Source organism: Artemia franciscana, chromosome 10 (genome assembly GCF_032884065.1).
Source record: "Artemia franciscana chromosome 10, ASM3288406v1, whole genome shotgun sequence".
Lineage (NCBI taxonomy): Eukaryota > Metazoa > Arthropoda > Branchiopoda > Anostraca > Artemiidae > Artemia > Artemia franciscana.
In genome coordinates, this window is record NC_088872.1 from 40,316,575 (window position 1) to 40,330,418 (window position 13,844).

At 34.5% G+C, this 13,844-nt stretch overlaps 1 protein-coding gene across 1 annotated transcript in view; it reads right to left on the bottom strand.

Annotated features, from left to right (window-relative positions):
* LOC136032191 (recQ-like DNA helicase Blm) overlaps positions 1–13,844 on the bottom strand; it is a 75,138-nt gene that overhangs the window by 39,451 nt on the left and 21,843 nt on the right. The window contains exons 5-8 of the mRNA XM_065712392.1: positions 12,830–13,556; positions 7,033–7,241; positions 1,563–1,866; positions 58–337 (exon numbers count right to left, since the gene is read on the bottom strand). Coding sequence (XP_065568464.1) covers positions 58–337; positions 1,563–1,866; positions 7,033–7,241; positions 12,830–13,394 — 1,358 coding nt within the window. The 5' untranslated portion in view covers positions 13,395–13,556. The remainder of the gene's footprint in view (positions 1–57; positions 338–1,562; positions 1,867–7,032; positions 7,242–12,829; positions 13,557–13,844) is intronic.

Here is a 13,844-nt window from a genome sequence, read left to right on the forward strand (position 1 = left end):
CATTATATATTCAATAGATAAATCTTTAATAAATCTATCTATGTTACATATACTAACCATTTTGGAGATCCCATCTGTAACTGATGTAGAATATCAGTTCTCACTCTTGGTGTTGCTGTTGCTGTGAGAGCCATGAAGGGAACACCGGGAAACTGTTGACGCAAAGCGGATAACTTTTTATAGTCTTTCCGAAAATCGTGGCCCCATTGGGAGACACAATGCGCTTCGTCGATAACAAATCTTGATAGTTTCTGTCGTTGGAAAAGCCCTTTTAACGCAGATACTAGACGATCACTGGCGCTAAGTTTCTCAGGAGTTACGTAGAGTAGTTTAAGATCTAGCAAGAAATGAAAGAAGTCATTTAAGACTTTGGCAAAATAGGCGGGAACGTGTGAAAATGGAATAGGTAGAATAACATATGTATATAAGGAGGAGACATAGACAATGCACCCCCTCTCCCATAAAATCAAAAAAACTATTGCAATTTTTCTGTTGAATTTCAGACAAATCGCTAGATTTGACATTTATTTGAAAAAACAAAAATTTATTTTGATGTAGTTTCAAATATTTGAAACTGATTGATTGAACATGATTGATATGCCTAAAAAAATGGAAAGTAGAAAAAAAAGTAAATGACCTCAAGATCTCAAGATGATAACGAGCGGAAGAAATATTTAAAATAAACATTGCAGGTGATCTTGAGATAATGAGCTCATTACCTAAATTGAAGTAATTTCGAATATCAATTCTAAATGAAAGTAGAAAAGCTGCTCAAATAGCTATCTTATACAATGAATTTTAATAAAACAAATTTTCTCTGATGGAAGTAAAGGGCGAAGTTCAAACTTTGAACAAAAAAAATTATTGCTTCGTAGCATACGCAACATATGGCTTAAAAAACAGACTGATAAAATTCCCTTATATTTTTGTAGATTAAACTAGAGAATAGAAGGCTACCCGCCTCTAAGAAAATCAGCAGACACAAAACAAAATGCAGGAAATGGTATCGATTGAACTGATTAGGTCCACAGGAGAGGTTTGAACTCAGCCTTTCCCCTCCCTCACTCACAAAATCAAAAAGTTTTTCACATTGTCCTTACAATTTTCGTATAGTTCAAGATTTATATTCGTTCAAATAGAGATAATTTTATTTTGACGCTGTTTCAAATGCCAAATTCAGCAAAGCAATTCAACAATAATTTCCATACTTTCAGAGGAGATAGTTGTTCCAGTTTCAAGGTCTAGAGAGAAAAAGTAGCAAGAGAGACAGAGAGGATTTTGAAAGAAACGCAAAAAAAAAGGTTTCTTTCATGCACCGGGACTGCTACTTTAATTTGTCTTTTTGTTCTGCCTTTTTGTTATTCATTTTCTTCTGCCCTTTTGTTCATTCTTTTGTTCAATTTTCTCAAAAATGGAATCGACTTTTAACATTAGCAAAATAAAAAATCTTCAGTAGTATTTGGGACATTTTTTGTAACACAAAAACCTTCTCAGGCTTCATCCTTCCAAATTACATCCTTTATAACAAAACCTTTTTGCTCACTTCATTTTTTTTTTCATACCTGGTTCAACCCTGTGTAATTTCTCGTAGACAATTCCTTGTTCTGATACAGAAACATCACCAGATAAATGAGCAGAAGGAATACCAAGAGACTTCAACTTATGAACTTGGTCAACAATTAGAGATCTCAGTGGGGACACAACGATGGTAACTCCAGGAGACACTACAGCTGGTAGCTGGTAGCAGAGGCTTTTGCCACCACCGGTTGGCATCAAGATAAAACAATCATGACCCAGAAGAGCTGCATTAATTGCTTGTAACTGCATTGGACGAAATTCCCGTAGGCCAAATTTTTCACGGAAAGCCTGAAAAGGAATAATTCTAATAGAACATTAGCTTATATTTTTACTAGGGCTTAGAAAACAGCGTAAACTTGAAACCTCACTGAGGTAGTACAGGATTTCTTTAATGAGACGAGATTAGCAAGACGACAAAAGCCCTCTTTTACGTCTGTATTATTTCAGCCGGAACTCACAAAACAATTCAAGGGGATTATTGTCCCATATTACCCTCTTCAATTCTGAGAATAACAATACGAAATATGCTCATCTTTCCTAAAGGATAGAAAGTAAAATTATTTTAAAAATCCTCTAAGTCGGTTTAAAATAAAAGAAAGTTTTTAAAATATCAAAAATACCTATGGGCACTGGTTTGTCCTTAGGTTAAAATAAAGAGTATATGTTTGTTGGTAAGGCAGTTAAAATGAGAAGAAAACAGATGCATCTGTTACTTCTCTATCTTCGCTTTTTATGGATCTCAGTACTCATAAGTTTCCTGTTTTGGTTACCAATTTATCAGCCTAAAAAGACACCAAGCACTCTTGGAACGCCCGTAAAAAGTTTGGTTTGTGGATAAAAAAAAAGAAAAGAAAAAAAAGAGCTCGCCCAACACTTACTTTTGGTAATAAGCACTGTATCGGCGGTCAGATTGCAATCAAATCTCACCCTCTTAAAGGCACAAATTCAACCTTAGCAGGTTCCAGATTCAACCAAGCTTTCTGATGATAAGCTTTCCAATAGATTATGGATGATGAAAATCTATCTATTCCGACACGCAGGTCGGATAGAGCACGGGAACCCTAAATCATAACTGTAACCTCTGGACAAGTTGGTTTAAATTCCACAAACCCAATTAGTAATTATGACTCTCCGAACCAACCGAAGTCAGGTGTATACCTTAAAAGGTACAATCATGATCTTACATATCACTTACCCCCAAAATTGGAATCACTTACCCCAAAAATCAGAGATGGCCATTTTATTCAAACGAGCCCAAAGCTTAAACTACTACGCCTCCATGGAAGACACCCTCTCCCCTTATGCAAGTTGCTCATAGCTAGCGTATAAGGTTTTATTACGGAAAGACGGCATGTTATATCCTGGATCTCTCAAAAAGGCTAAGAGCATTAAGGTGAAACTTTAAGAAGATGTTGAGAGGAATGCCAAACAAAAACAAAATACACTTAGTCCTCGCTGGTTGTGAAAAGTGAATATCAGCAATATCTAACCAACGGCTGCTGGTATTAGGTTGAGACTTTCAATGTATGTTGAGAGGGAGTTGAAGAGACTGGAAAACAACCGACCCTTCCCTTGCCTAATTTTTCGCCCCCTCTCCTTAACAATTTACAAATTTTGTAATTCTCATTTTGTTTAAACTAGTCAAAAGGTTTAATAGGTAGGGAGGGGGGCAGAAGCCACATAGCACACATTTTACTAACTAACTCTCACTGAGATTTCAGATAAATACAGAGTTAGCTCTAAGGAAGTGGTGGGGAGGGGGGGGGGGCGGGTAAAGGTAGATATTGATATACAATCCCTCTTTATTTCCGGGAAAATTTCGAGTCTAAGTTGATATTATGAAAGTAAAGAGAGACATTAAACCCTGACACCCCTCAATAAACCAATCAAAAGGTTTAATAGGTAAGGAGGGGGCAGAAGCCTCATAGACACATTTTACAAGCTAACTCTCACTGAGATTTCAGATAAATACAGAGTTAGCTCTAAGGAAGGGGCGAGGAGGGGGTAAAGGTAGAAATTGATATACAATCCCTCTTTATTTCCGGGAAAATATCTGGTCTACGTCGAAAATTTTGAAAGTAAAGAGAGACATTAAACCCTGATCCCCCCCATAGTCATAGAAACTTCAGAGACTGCTCATACAATCGGAAATTGATAGTTATAGTCCTTTTTTAATCGAAAGTGATTGGAAAACTACCCATCACCCCTGTCCAAGAACTATTTTTGATGTCTGATCCTTTTTTATATCTGGAAAGTGATCACTTTCCTTGGTAAAAAACAAAAAAACAAAAAACAAATTATCTGCAGATAAGAGCTTTAAACCTCAGCAGTAGGATTCTCTGATGATTTTATTGTTAGGGAGGGGGACAGATGTCTCAAAGCGTGCATTTTAGTTCCACAGCATTTGAACTCTCACTGAGAATTCAGTTAAATATAGAATTGGTTCTAATGAACGGTTGGGGGAAGGGGATGGATGAGGAAGAAATTAATATTTAGTCCCTCTTGATTTCTGAGAATATTTCTGGTCTAAGCTGTTATTATGAAAGTAAAGAGTAACAATAAACCTCAAAATTAGCAGAACTTAATCTGTAAAAGAGGAGGGATGCCCCTTCCTTATCCCTAACCTCCCCCTCGTGCTCGTCAAAACTAAGGGTATTGCTAATTTGATCAGAGATTGAGAGTTCTAGTCCTTTTTTATGAGTCATATGTGATTGGAGACCAGCCAGCCCCTGTCCTAAAACTATTTTTGATACCTGGTCTTTTTGTCACCCCTTAGAACATCTGATCGGCATTTTGAGCTACCCATTTTGTACTTTTCGTTGGCTACTCAATTTTGCGTGTGGGGGAATTTTCCATGAGGGGAGGATCATCCGGGGGTAAATTTTCTGGGGAAATTTTCCGGGAGGAAAACCGGCTCCCTGAACAAATATAGGCCTATAATAGGGTAGTGGAATGTGCCAAAATTAAGAAAGAAAAGTGACGTTTTTCGAATCAGGTTCGATATTATTGACATTTCAATAGTCAAATAAATACAGCGAGATAGGGTAGCCTAATTGGTAGAAAATATTCCCCCTATGGGTAAGTCAATTAACTTAGCTAATAATTTGGGTGTTTGATGAGAAGAAATTTAATAATAAAGATATTGATGTATAGCTGAGATTTTTTACTGTTAAAAGATATATATATATATATATATATATATATATATATATATATATATATATATATATATATATATATATATATATATATATATATATATATATATATATATATATATATATATACAGTTCCTTTCAATTCCTATTAGGAGTCAACATGCTAAGGTTATATTTTCCCATAGTTTTAATCATTCAGCCACTGTTTATTTTAAACAATATAATGGCAATTAATGATTGTGTTTGTCTTTTGTTACAGCAACCATGAAATATAATACACAATATATAAATTGTTCCCTCCTTTCTGCTGATTTTTCACACACGTTCTTAATTTTTAAACTTTGCCCCCGCTAGGTTTAAAAACTGCATACTATCATTGTATATCCTTTGCATTGAAAACTGAACTCCCCGGTTTCCCCAGTTTTCTAAGACATATATGGTTGTCAAGGCCGTATCTAGGGGGATGGGGTTGACAACCCCCCCCCCAATAAAAAAAATTGTACAGCTCGTAAAAACATAGCTAAAATGCTAATAAAAAGATTTTGAAGTGTTTTTTAGTCTTTTTGTACCCCTCCCTCCAACTGGGTATAGCCTTGATGGTTGTGTTTTGTGTAATATTCTATTTAACCAATTTAAAGAATGACATTTAATTTTTAATATCCTTGGTACCATATATTTTTTTTGCAAAACTAACCTCAAAGTATTCGGTGTCAAATTTATAGTTTCAACTTGAAGATTATTTTCAGTTATTTTACTGTTACTTGTTCTTGATAATTAGCTAGACTAGAAAGGATCCATTTGCCTGAAAAGCCAGGAGAGCAAATAGGCTGAGGAGGCTCGACAAACAAATGACGTTGACGCATCCAACTTGACCATCAGTTGCCAAGTAAGTAAAGTAAGTAACATCAGCAAGAGGATAAGAATATTTTAAGAAATATTACCCTTATACATAGTAGCGCATATTTTGAATTTCACATTGTCGAAAAAAAAGGTTTAACAGTTAAAACAATTATTCGCATTTTAGACAAATCCGGCTTTTACACTGACCTCCATTTTACAACAGCCATCCTATGGGAGAAGAAACGAACTTAAAACTGAGCTAGACCACACAGGTTTTTCTGGGTAAACTCCTTATTTTTCTGTTCGGTAAGACGGTAGCAAATTAAGAATGCCTCTTACATGTATATGTATATATTCTCCTGATGAGCCCTTGTTCTGGGCGGTCGCCTTTGAATTATTTTTCTTAATTATTGTTTTTAATATTCGGTAGATGACGACTTATACTTACTTACGACACGACTGCCTGTCCATAGATTATTCTTTGCAGTCGATTGTGTATGGCTATGCTGTTTGACCTATGTAATTGAATAGATGAGCAAGGTTAAGGCCTTGTTCAAGTACTGATCTATTTAAATTACTAAAGTAGGAAAACAGTCTTCCTTTCTCCTTTTTTTTTAGTTTAATGGTGTGGGTTCGTTTCTGTGTTTGTGTTGTTGCACTGGTGATTTCTTTTTTTTCAATATATATATATATATATATATATATATATATATATATATATATATATATATATATATATATATATATATTAAATTATCAAATTATTTGATAATTTAATATTCATCTATTAATACTTTATCTATTGTCCTTTATTTCATCTATTAATACTATTAAATTATCAAATAGTTAGTTTAATAGTTAATTTATTATTTCATAATGACATTAAATTTAAGAAATATCATATAAGTATCTTGAGATCCAAAATGATACTGGAACCCCAAATGAGGTGACTGACTTTATCTTTTACTAATTTCGGGTTGGTAACACTGAAAAAATTAGAAACAATGTAATAAGTACTCACTGTGATTTCTTCCTCTTTTCAGGGGGCTTCGACAAACTAGCTAAGAATATTCTACTGGAACACAAGCTTTTCAGGTAGAGTCATACACAAATAGAAATGGAACATGTTTTTCATCTCTGATCAGAAATCTCCCTCAGTAAAAAAAAAAAATATAAGCGGGAAGTGGCTTAGATCGTATGTTGAGCTTCTGATTTCTCCGAAGTGAATGCATCAAAAAAGCAAACTTAACTCTATGTATTCATGTATAATTATATGTATATGTATTCTATGTATTCATTATAATGATATAGCTCAATATATTGCTCGTTATTTAAAAGTCAGAAATTTTTTTGAATCAAAAGCTGTCACCAAATTTCAGTCACTTTAAACTATAGCTTTATACCACCCACTATATACAACTAGAATTAAGATTTTCTACAATCTGTAAATAATTACCTTCATCATTTCATTGCTGTGAGGAAAATTTTTACTATCAAATTCTCCAGTTAGTCCATCATTCTTTATATTTCCTCGAAACCTGCCATTCGCGCAATGTGTTAACCTTTTCTCTGCAGCTTCTGAATTCTGCTTCAACGGGCTATCTGGGTTGTATATTAGTGAAGTCAAACTACGACCAGACTCCAGAGAACTTCCGTCTACTGATGCTGAAATAGTTCTTATTTCAAATTGGATATAAACAATCGATTTTACGAAAAATAATCATAAGTATCTACAATCGGAATGAACTTCTCAAACGGCAGTTAAAATCGAGCTCTTCTGTCAAAAACAGCACGGCTATAATTGACTTTAAAAACTAGATAATAGCTTTGACTTTGAACAAGTATATACTGACTTAGTACGTTCTAAAATTCCTGATTGAATGTCTCATTTTCAAGTCTTGAATTTGAAAACGTCGACAATGTACTGCGACGACGTGAAATAGGACGTTAAATCATTTAAGACTGTTACAATATGAGCTGACCTGGCAGAAAAATTTATCACAATTATCCAAATAAAGGTTAAAGAATTGTCTTTGAAAGTGTTTCTAATAATATAGTGCAATGTCTTAGTGTGTAATGAAAGCATATCGAAGGTCAAAATTCAACATTCGTTGGGAGGCAGAGAGGGCTCAAGAAAGAGAACATAAAAGTCCAAAAGTTTCTTTACAACAGACCCAAACGCGTTGAGATTTATTTCATCACAGAATGCTTCCAGAAAAGCGTCGACAGTTCCCTTTTTTAAAACTGAATACAAAAAAAAATTCAACGCTAAATTTTTTAAAATGTCCTGGATACACACTTTTATGCTGACTTTTAAATATGTAAGCAGTTTTTCAACGGATGCTAGCTCTTCCTGTAGGATTATTTCCCCCTTTTTTCTTCCTGAAGTATTCACTCTATTTTTCAAAATTTTCTGGTAGTTTTAAAGAGTCTTATCAATAAGCAATAATTGTTTCGCTGGTGCAACTTTTCAAACTGAATTTAAATACATAAGACACAAAAAGTTCCATCTATCATAGTTACGTTATATCATCGAAGTCTAAAAAATTCGATATTTTTCCTGTAATAGTTTCTAATATATCTTCAGTATTTTTAAAATGTTCCTTAGTCTGAAAGGATTTTGCCAAAAAGCGAAGTTTTTGTCTCATAAGGCTTCTATTACTTTTCTCCAATGCTTTCCATCCTGAATTCATATACATAAAAAAAAAATTCGTCCCTCATAGTTAAGTTGCATCATCAGGTTTGTTTTGTAATGACCCAAACAAATCAATAATTTTCCTGTAGACTAATCCCTGTACTACTGTACTTACTCCTCTGTACTTACTGTATTTTAAAAATATTCCTTAGTCTCTAGCACGTATGCAGGGGGGAGGCCTTCGGGCCCGCCCCCCCTGAAACTTTGTGAAATGTTTAATTTCTCCATGATTGGGATTTCTGGCAAAAGTAGGACATTTATTAAGAATCTAGATACATGTTTGAAGCCTTTTTTTGGGATTTTTCAGCATGCAATTATCTGGTCAAGTCACTGCCCAATTATTAACCAATTTCTGTCTAACTTTTTACCCTCTTTGAAGTAATTAGCGTTTGCTCTCCACAGCAAAATACAATTATCCTTGATATTAGAGCGTTTATCCTCCCTTTTCAGCATAAAGTAAAGTTTTTAATGGATCAGTTTTGGAAACTATCATTTTTCATTAAAATCGACGATTTTGCAATAGAAGAACTACCCCCCACAGCATCCATATTGCACTGTTAACCCTAAAATGTCCCTTTCAGTAGGATATAACAGATTTATCACTGGTTTTAAATCGCTATGAAGATAACCTGAGCCTAAAACGTAATTCCGAGGCTTCAATCTTCTTCCCCCCATCCACTACAATACTAAAGATTATAGTTAATCTGTATTTTCCGATATACATGCTATTTTGCGCTTATTTAGTTACTAAATAAAAAAAGCGCTACTTTATATCTGCTGTTTCGAAGGTTTTGCCCCCCCCCCCGAAAAATATTCCTGTGTACGTGCCTGCTTAGTCTTAAAAGATTTTGTCAATAAGCATATGTTTTGTCTTCTACAACTTATGTTACCTTCCTTCTGCAACTTTCCACAATAATGTCATCAATTTGATCGTAATTATCCGATTTTTTTTTTAATTTATGGTAAGTCCTCAAGCACTTATATATAAGCATAGTTTGTTCCTCTACTCGAGTTGCTTTTCTATTATTTATGCCAATTCCAGTAACTAAAAAAGAAAATTTAACCTTCATTGTTGCGTCATGTCATGAAATTGGTTTGTAATTGTGCACACATCGCAACGTCGCAATCACGCCAGTAATGTCATATATGATATTTTACACGTGAATTACCAAAAACCGTTTGCTTAGCCCTTTTCAAAATTATGGTCAACAGGAATGTTGATCAGGAAGACCGAAGTGTACATACCCTGCCTTGCAATAATTCTTGTCTTTCAAGAGGCGTATCACTTTCCTGGTTCATGCGAATTCTAATACGCAAAAAAAGGCATAAATAAGCATTTTTTGTTTTGTCTACAGAAAAGCAAAAATAAGCAGCTTTCTAAATAAGCATAGCCTTTGTCTCTACTCGTGCTTCTTTCTACTCTTCCTGCCAATTCTGAAATGTAAAAAGGAAAATTAATCCCTCATTGTTGCGTAAAACAATTAAACTGGTTTGTATTTGTGCAAACATGCAAGGTCGCTATCACGCCATTTATGTCATATATGACATTTTCCACATGAATTGCCAAGAACCGTTTCCTTAAACTTCCTCAAAATTAGGGTTTATGGGGGAATATTCATCTGGAAGATCAAAGTGTCATTGAACGTACCCTGCCTTGCTGATCCTCCTTTTGAGAACAGCTTAGCAAACAGTTTTTGGTACTTATCTCTGAAGTATGAAAAAGTCTGATACTATCTTTAGGCATAACAGGGATGGTAAGTAGTTAGTACAAAAGTTTTCTTGTTTTTCATTTTTTAATTTTTTCCCCCATCGATTTTTAAGTTTTTCTTTTTAAGTTTGTAACGTACTTTTGAAAATCAATAGCAGTTTTAAGACGAAACAATTTTTTATTATTAATACTTTTAATTGCTTTACTAGTGTCACTTTTAATACCGTATACGAATGCGTAAAAGAGAATTTTGTTCATAGCTAATGTATGTCACCAGCTTTTTTGAATAAGCCTAAAGTTTAGGATCAAGGTGCACAGAGAAGCGGATGTACAGCAGATGTGGTGAGTCTAACCATTCGTCAAGTTAAGACAATCCTTCTACAAAAGCCCAAAAGTATGCTCTCTATAGCTTCTCGGATCATCCGCCCTCAACCATTAATTGTCCTGGTACTTAGTTTATGTTGAAGAACTTCAGTGCCAGAGCAAACAGTCAAAATTGTATCATGGAATATTATTGAAAAAGTACTAACTAAACTTCAACCGCTGTCCGATCTTTGTTCTTCTTTTGGTGAGATGGGTTCCTAGAAAGGCACGTACACATGATTGTTTCTTTCAAGGGGAGACATGGCCCAGAGCCCCTGTATTCGTTCCCGTTTCTAAAAACATTTCCTCTGAAGTGACAGTCGTTGTGTACTGGAATTTTTATCAATTCATAATCTATTCTTCAATCAAGCAAAGTCTACTCATGGCAGGCCCTCTGTCGATTTGACCCTATTGATAAGATCAGATCTATCCTATGATCTATTACAGAGTCGGAGCATTGTCCTGCAGCTAAAGTATCGAATGTAGGCACATTCTAAGTTAGGCTTCCGATCAATTATCATGGTGACATTTTTGAAAAGAATTCTCTCTTTATCTTAGGTCAATAGCCAAGTTAGTATTGCAATTGAAGGATAAAGCTGTCCCCAGCTTGGCAATTTCAATTAAGATTTGTCTGACCCCGAAAATGGTAGATCTCAAATTTTGTTCTACACTTGTCCAAGTCTTGCTTGTGGCTGAAATGATCGAGACATCACATATATTTAACAGTCTTGAAAGATAAAGAATGTTTTTGCGTTATCTTTTTGTAAAGTTAAACTGACTTAATGACAACTGTAAAACCATTTAAAATTAAAAAAATGACAACTTTTTGGCAAGGAGAAACAAAAAGAAAAACAAAGCCAAAGGGACAAAGATTTCCAGATTTGGTTTAGGTTGCTATATTCAAAAGCACAAAAATTAGTAAGGTAAGATAATTTTATTTGACAAAAAAAAAGAACATTTTTGCTGCACTTGCTAAGAAAATCCCTAAGTGCTTGTTGGCAGCAGGTGGGAATCTTCTATTCTAGGTATTCTAAAAAGTACTATTCTATATTAAAATCCACACACATACAAAGACCATTCTACTTGCATAAAACACATACATAAATTCTATTCTTTTGCAAGGAAAAATCTTTTGGCTGTGGCCCTGAAGGTTACCCGACGACTTGCATTTCGAATCGCAACCGGTATTACATCCCATGCATAGGAAGCAAAATTTCTTATTACAAAAGAAGCTCTAGTCGTTTTTCTAAATTGATGTACTAGATTCAGTGCTCCTCGTGTATCATGACTATGGAAATCACTAATAATGGAAAAAATATTTTCGAAAGAAGAGGATAGCAAATTACTAAGATATTTGTATGTGAACTCGATAATCTCTAGTTTTTGAAATATCAAGAGGTTAATTCTTAATGTAACATTCGTTAATATTTTGAGTAATGAATGAAAAAAGTTGGTGACAAAAGTTTAACAGCTTTATTTTGAATTTTCTGAATATTTTTAGAAAATATTTCAGAATATTAGTAGATTGATCATACTACAACTACTACTAAAATCTCATCGCAGCACATAGCCGCATTCGGCCAACACAGCTGAGCACGATCCTCCTCCTTCCCGATCTATTCAAAGCCTCCCTCTTGTACTCTCCCTGGAATTTTCCATTTCCCTTAAATCTTTCTTATGGCATCCTTTCACCCCATTTGAGGAAGAACTGATTTTCGTTTGGCCCTAGACGGTTGGCCGACTGTCATACAGATTTATCATACTGGAGCACTTTTCAAATATGTTTATCTGATAGATAGTGATAACTTACTATACAGAACGATCTAGTCGAACAAATTACCCTATAGAATTATAGATAAAAGTGCACACAAGCATAATAATAACAAGCGTCCAAGGAGCAAAGGCCCAACCTTAAAACCATTAAACTATACTGATCAACCATAAAACATAAAATTTTATGCTTGATAGTAGCCCCCTCCCCAAGAAACAAAAGCTAAAAGCATAAAATTATTCTCATGCGAGCCACTCAATAGCTTAATTGACAGATTCTTCTACGTTTAACTCCGTAATTAATCTATGTCGACTCTTTATAGGTAAATATATTACCTCTATAGCATTAATGTATGGTAAAAAAGGTAGCAATATGAATAAAAAAAAAATATTTAGTTTAGGCACAAAAGCAGACATACACCCCCTCAACCCCAACCACCGACCGAGACTTTTGGTTGTTTATTATTAACACCATATTTTCAGTGATCATCATTACTGCCCTGTACGTACTGTTAGTGCAAGCTTTCCACCCTCCCCCCTCCCCCTCTTCAAAAAATTATACATACATTCGAAAAATCAATAAGAAAGAATTGTATCAAACAGAAAATGTAGCGTTTGAAATGTGTTTGAAGCGTACAAAATACAGGTCCTGTTTTCTTCTTTTTTCTTTTTCAGTTTCGGTATATTACAATAAACATTTCAATATAATTGACCTACCATTGACTGAAGACGACGTTTTAGCTCTTTCAACACCATGAGACCCATTTTGTTTCGAAAAATTGAAAGTTCTGACAGATGTGACTAGACCATCATTTCCTCCATTCACTATTTGGAGACTTTTCGATACATCTGGAGTACAAGGTGAATTGCTGAGTTCATGTGTTTTCGACGCCGTATCAGGAGTAAGAGAAGAATGGCTAGTCATGGTTGCTGCTCGTGTCTTAAATGTAAATTTAGTTTGCCTTTTAACTTCCGTGGAAGTAGTATCCCCCATTTTGTCCATTGACAAAGGGACTGCTGAAAGACTAGCATCTGAGTCAAGATTTAAGCTTTTTCTGGCATTTGAAACAAAAGAGAGTGATCTGCGTAAAGGTCTGATACCATTAACAGCAGGTGAGGAGTCAATTATTTCATCCTCCACAGATTTCGACGGTGACACAGCAGACAACTCCAAGTGTTTCTTCTGTCCAATAAGGTCAAGGAGTTCAACATAGTATTTTTTTGAGAGCTTACAAAGCTCGACAGATGGTATTGACTCTAAAATATTGCAAATATTTTCCATAATTCTTAGTCTTCGTTCTTTGTTTTGTATATTCTCTTCCGAATTATTTGACTGAGCAATTACAGGCGAATTGGATTCAGGTGCTGGTAGCGACTTTGAAGCAGCTTTTTCTGCATTTTCTTCAACTTTTTCAATGCTTAGTGTTTGAGAACCATTGGATGTCTAAACAAGAAATAACATTAAATAACTAATTCTCATTTTAGACTCTTCCAGGGGAACGGACAAAACATAAGCAAAAATACTGTTAAACAAATTATACTTTAGATTAGATTCAACAAATACCTATAATTACTTATAATATATATACCTATAATTATAAGTATATTTATATGTATAATACATGTACATATAAATATACATATATATTTCTTCAAAAAAGCCTTATTTTGGGGCAACTTTGGCAGAGTGTAAGCATTAAAACTAATACTGTGAGTGGGGAGAACATCCCCT